General features: G+C 41.7%; 1 protein-coding gene across 1 annotated transcript in view; it reads right to left on the bottom strand.

The window, feature by feature from the left end:
• Positions 1 to 43: 43 nt before the first annotated feature.
• CSUI_010879 (n6-adenosine-methyltransferase) overlaps positions 44 to 3192 on the bottom strand; it is a 3644-nt gene continuing 495 nt past the window's right edge. Inside the window, exons 2-3 of the mRNA XM_068070980.1 lie at positions 2294 to 2452; positions 44 to 1028 (exon numbers count right to left, since the gene is read on the bottom strand). Of these exons, the coding sequence (XP_067917044.1) occupies positions 927 to 1028; positions 2294 to 2452 (261 nt within the window). The 3' untranslated portion in view covers positions 44 to 926. The remainder of the gene's footprint in view (positions 1029 to 2293; positions 2453 to 3192) is intronic.

Here is a 3192-nt window from a genome sequence, read left to right as displayed (position 1 = left end):
AACAGAAGACACGCAAAAGAAAAGGATAAGAAAGAAAGAAAGGCGGTGGAGACACGTGAAGGATTTGATGTTGTTGTATCTATGCATAGATATACATATCTCTACGCACGCATATCCATCATAAGATATAGTTCATCTATACATAAGTATACACGCGCCTAGACATGGGTACCTACAGATGAAGAGGAAATGAGAAAAACACAACATAGAGAGAAATGCAGAAGAAGAAGAGATAGATAGATAGATAGATGCAGAGAGACAGATATCTGTGTCCCTATGTATGTGGAGGGGTGTATGTACACTGGAAAAGAAGGAGAGAGAGTCGTTGAGCATACTATGAAAGAGCAACAAACCGAATGACCTCCGTTCAAGTTGATCTCCTGATGTGTCCTTAGGATCCCCGCTATGTCATACAAGTGACACGATCACATGCAGACTACTCCTCCGGTAACCTCTACATATGAGTGTACCTGTAGAGAGCAACACGCGTACATCTATGTAGATACCTCTCTACACATACTTAGATAGAGAGAGAAAGAGACGCAATAGACAGGGGTGAAATACAGAGAACAGAAGAAAGAAAGAGAAGACCTTCTCTGTTTAACCAGACGTACGAGTCACGCTGTCATCCTCCTCGGTTATCCCCATACACCTTCTCTCTGTCCACCCCCCTTACACTTCCCCTCAACTTCGCTCCCACTCAATATCTGTATGTTTCTACATTGATATGAACATGATCGATCCATCTATCTATCTATCTTTAATCTATCTACCAAGAGAGACTGTATCTCTTTCCTATCTATCTATCTATCTACCAAGAGAGACTGCAGGTCGATAGTGAGAATGAGAATGCCTTCTCGTCTTCTGTTTCTATTCCTCGGGGCACCACGTTGGAGGACTAGCTCGCTGTCCGTCTGTTCGTTTGTCTAGCAGACCTTATTCAACAAGACTCGAGCATCTTCAAGGTGCGTCACTCCACACCATAAGAAACAGAAGGAAGGAGTTTCTCCTATCATATCCACTGGCAACTGAAGAGAAAGAGAGAAAGAAAGAAAGAGAGAAAGAAACAAACGAACCAAGCGCGAGAAACATCTGAGAAAGACAGACGAAGCCAAGGTAGATAAGAAGCTTCGCAAAGCCTTGCTCTTCTTCTGTACACACTCATGCCTCTCTCATCTTATCCTCCTCTCGTCTCTTCCTACTCTCCTCTCATGTATCTTCTTCGTTTTCAAGAAAGATGGAGAAGCAGAAAGCACGCAGATAGACTGATGTGTAGTCAGTCAGAGGTGTTGAACCTAGAAACCTTCTCCTACTGCGTCTAAGACGAGAGAGCGAAGAGAAGAAGAAGTAGACAGGAAGAGGCGAAAAAGATCATTCACTTCATGTGAAAAAGCATACGCGAAGGGAGAAAAGAAAGTTCATACACAGAGAGGGGAGAGAAGAAGAACGCCTCGTTAGAGAGAGAAGAAGAAGTCACAACTCCCCCTAGTAAGACCATCCTTATTCCTACACCTTCCCTCATTGTTTTGCCTCTTCTTCGCGTTTTTCTTCCTTTCTCTGAACTCCCTTCTCTTCATCTAGCATGTTCTCCCTTTCTTGGTAGCTCCTGTCATCTCCGTCCCTGCTTGGTGTCTCTCCACCCCTCCTTCTCTTCTTCTCCTTCTCGCATCCCCTTGCCTCATCTCCACCTTCATAGACGGTTTAGAAATGAATGCAAACACATCTATATCTATTCTCTCGATCTTAAGAATCATGAAAGAGCAATATATACATATATATATATACATATACATATATACATATATATATATACATATATATATACATATCTAAGCACACATAATGGAGATCGAAGGAGTAAGTGCCTATCTGGATGAGGTTTTTCTTCCACACGCATCGAAGAAGAAGTCTCTTTAAACTCTCTATAGATTGCCGTCGAAAGGAAATCTCTTCCTCTTCTTCTTTCTTGTCTCTTTAACATATATATCTATATATACAAATGGACATATATACATACACCCGTCCATCGTCTCTTTTCCTTGGGAAGCGATGGAAAAAAGAAAGGAAAGGACGGAGGAAAAGAAAGAAAGAGAGAGAACGAACAAATGCCATAAGAGACAACAGTAAAGAATGACACCCTAAGCACACCTCCCTATCTACGACAAAGGTAAATACACCTAGGTTACTACTATCTCTTTCTTTCTCCCTTCCTTCTTTCTCACTCTTTCTATCTCCTTCGTTCTTTCTTTAGCTCATTGTAAGCGTGTGAATTTTTGGTGTGTCTGTATCATACCTTGGCGAGGTCTTCGAGAGTCCAGAAGGCAAGGTCTTCGTTCGTCGCTCCTAGAGCTGCGGCGCATCGGTCGTGATACTCTTGCCATGGAGGATCAACCAAGATCACATCGAACTTAACTCCTTCAAATATATGCCAGTCAAAGTTTCTCAAATCTCCCTAGAGACAGTCAAAGACGGAAAGAAAGAGAAAGAAAGGCAAACAGAATACATGCACATGCACGTGAAGAGTAGGGTCGCGAGAGCATGCTCTTTCGATATACAAAGAGAGAGAGAGAGAGGGAAAGGGACAAGAGCGAAGAAGAAGGAAGAAGTGTAAAGAGAAAGAGAGAGAGAAGGGGGAAAGAGAGAAGGTGAGAGAAGAAAGAGAAGAAAAAGAAACCAAAGAGAGAGAGAGAAAGGAAGGGGAGAAATATGAATGAGAGAGAGAAACAGACAAGATAGAATGAAAAGATGGTGGCAAAGAGATGACATAGACTGGAGAGATGTATCTATCTTTAATCTATCTATCTATCTATCTTTAATCTATCTATCTATCTTTAATCTATCTATCTATCTTTAATCTATCTTTAATCTATCTTCAATCTATCTATCTATACAGACACAGATATACAGACATCATCTATCTTCACGCCGAAGGAGGCATAGACATGCACCCCACAAATCATAGAGAAGACGCGCATGGAGACATCGTTTTGAAAAGGAAACCACAAAAGAGAGAGAGACACCTACACGCTTCACCTCATTTCTTCGTCCAAAGGACTCTTTCTTGAAATCCTAACTTTGTGCGAGGATAGATACGTACGCATCTATCTACCTTTGATCTATCTATCTCTCTTTGATCTACCTACCTACCTATCTACCTACCTGTACCTTTCATATTTCTGGTCTCCCGACAGT

The sequence above is a fragment of the Cystoisospora suis genome (assembly GCF_002600585.1).
Source record: "Cystoisospora suis strain Wien I chromosome Unknown contig_8719, whole genome shotgun sequence".
NCBI lineage: Eukaryota > Apicomplexa > Conoidasida > Eucoccidiorida > Sarcocystidae > Cystoisospora > Cystoisospora suis.
The sequence above is the reverse complement of the archived record's forward strand: the minus strand, read 5'-3'. Positions and strand labels throughout refer to the sequence as shown.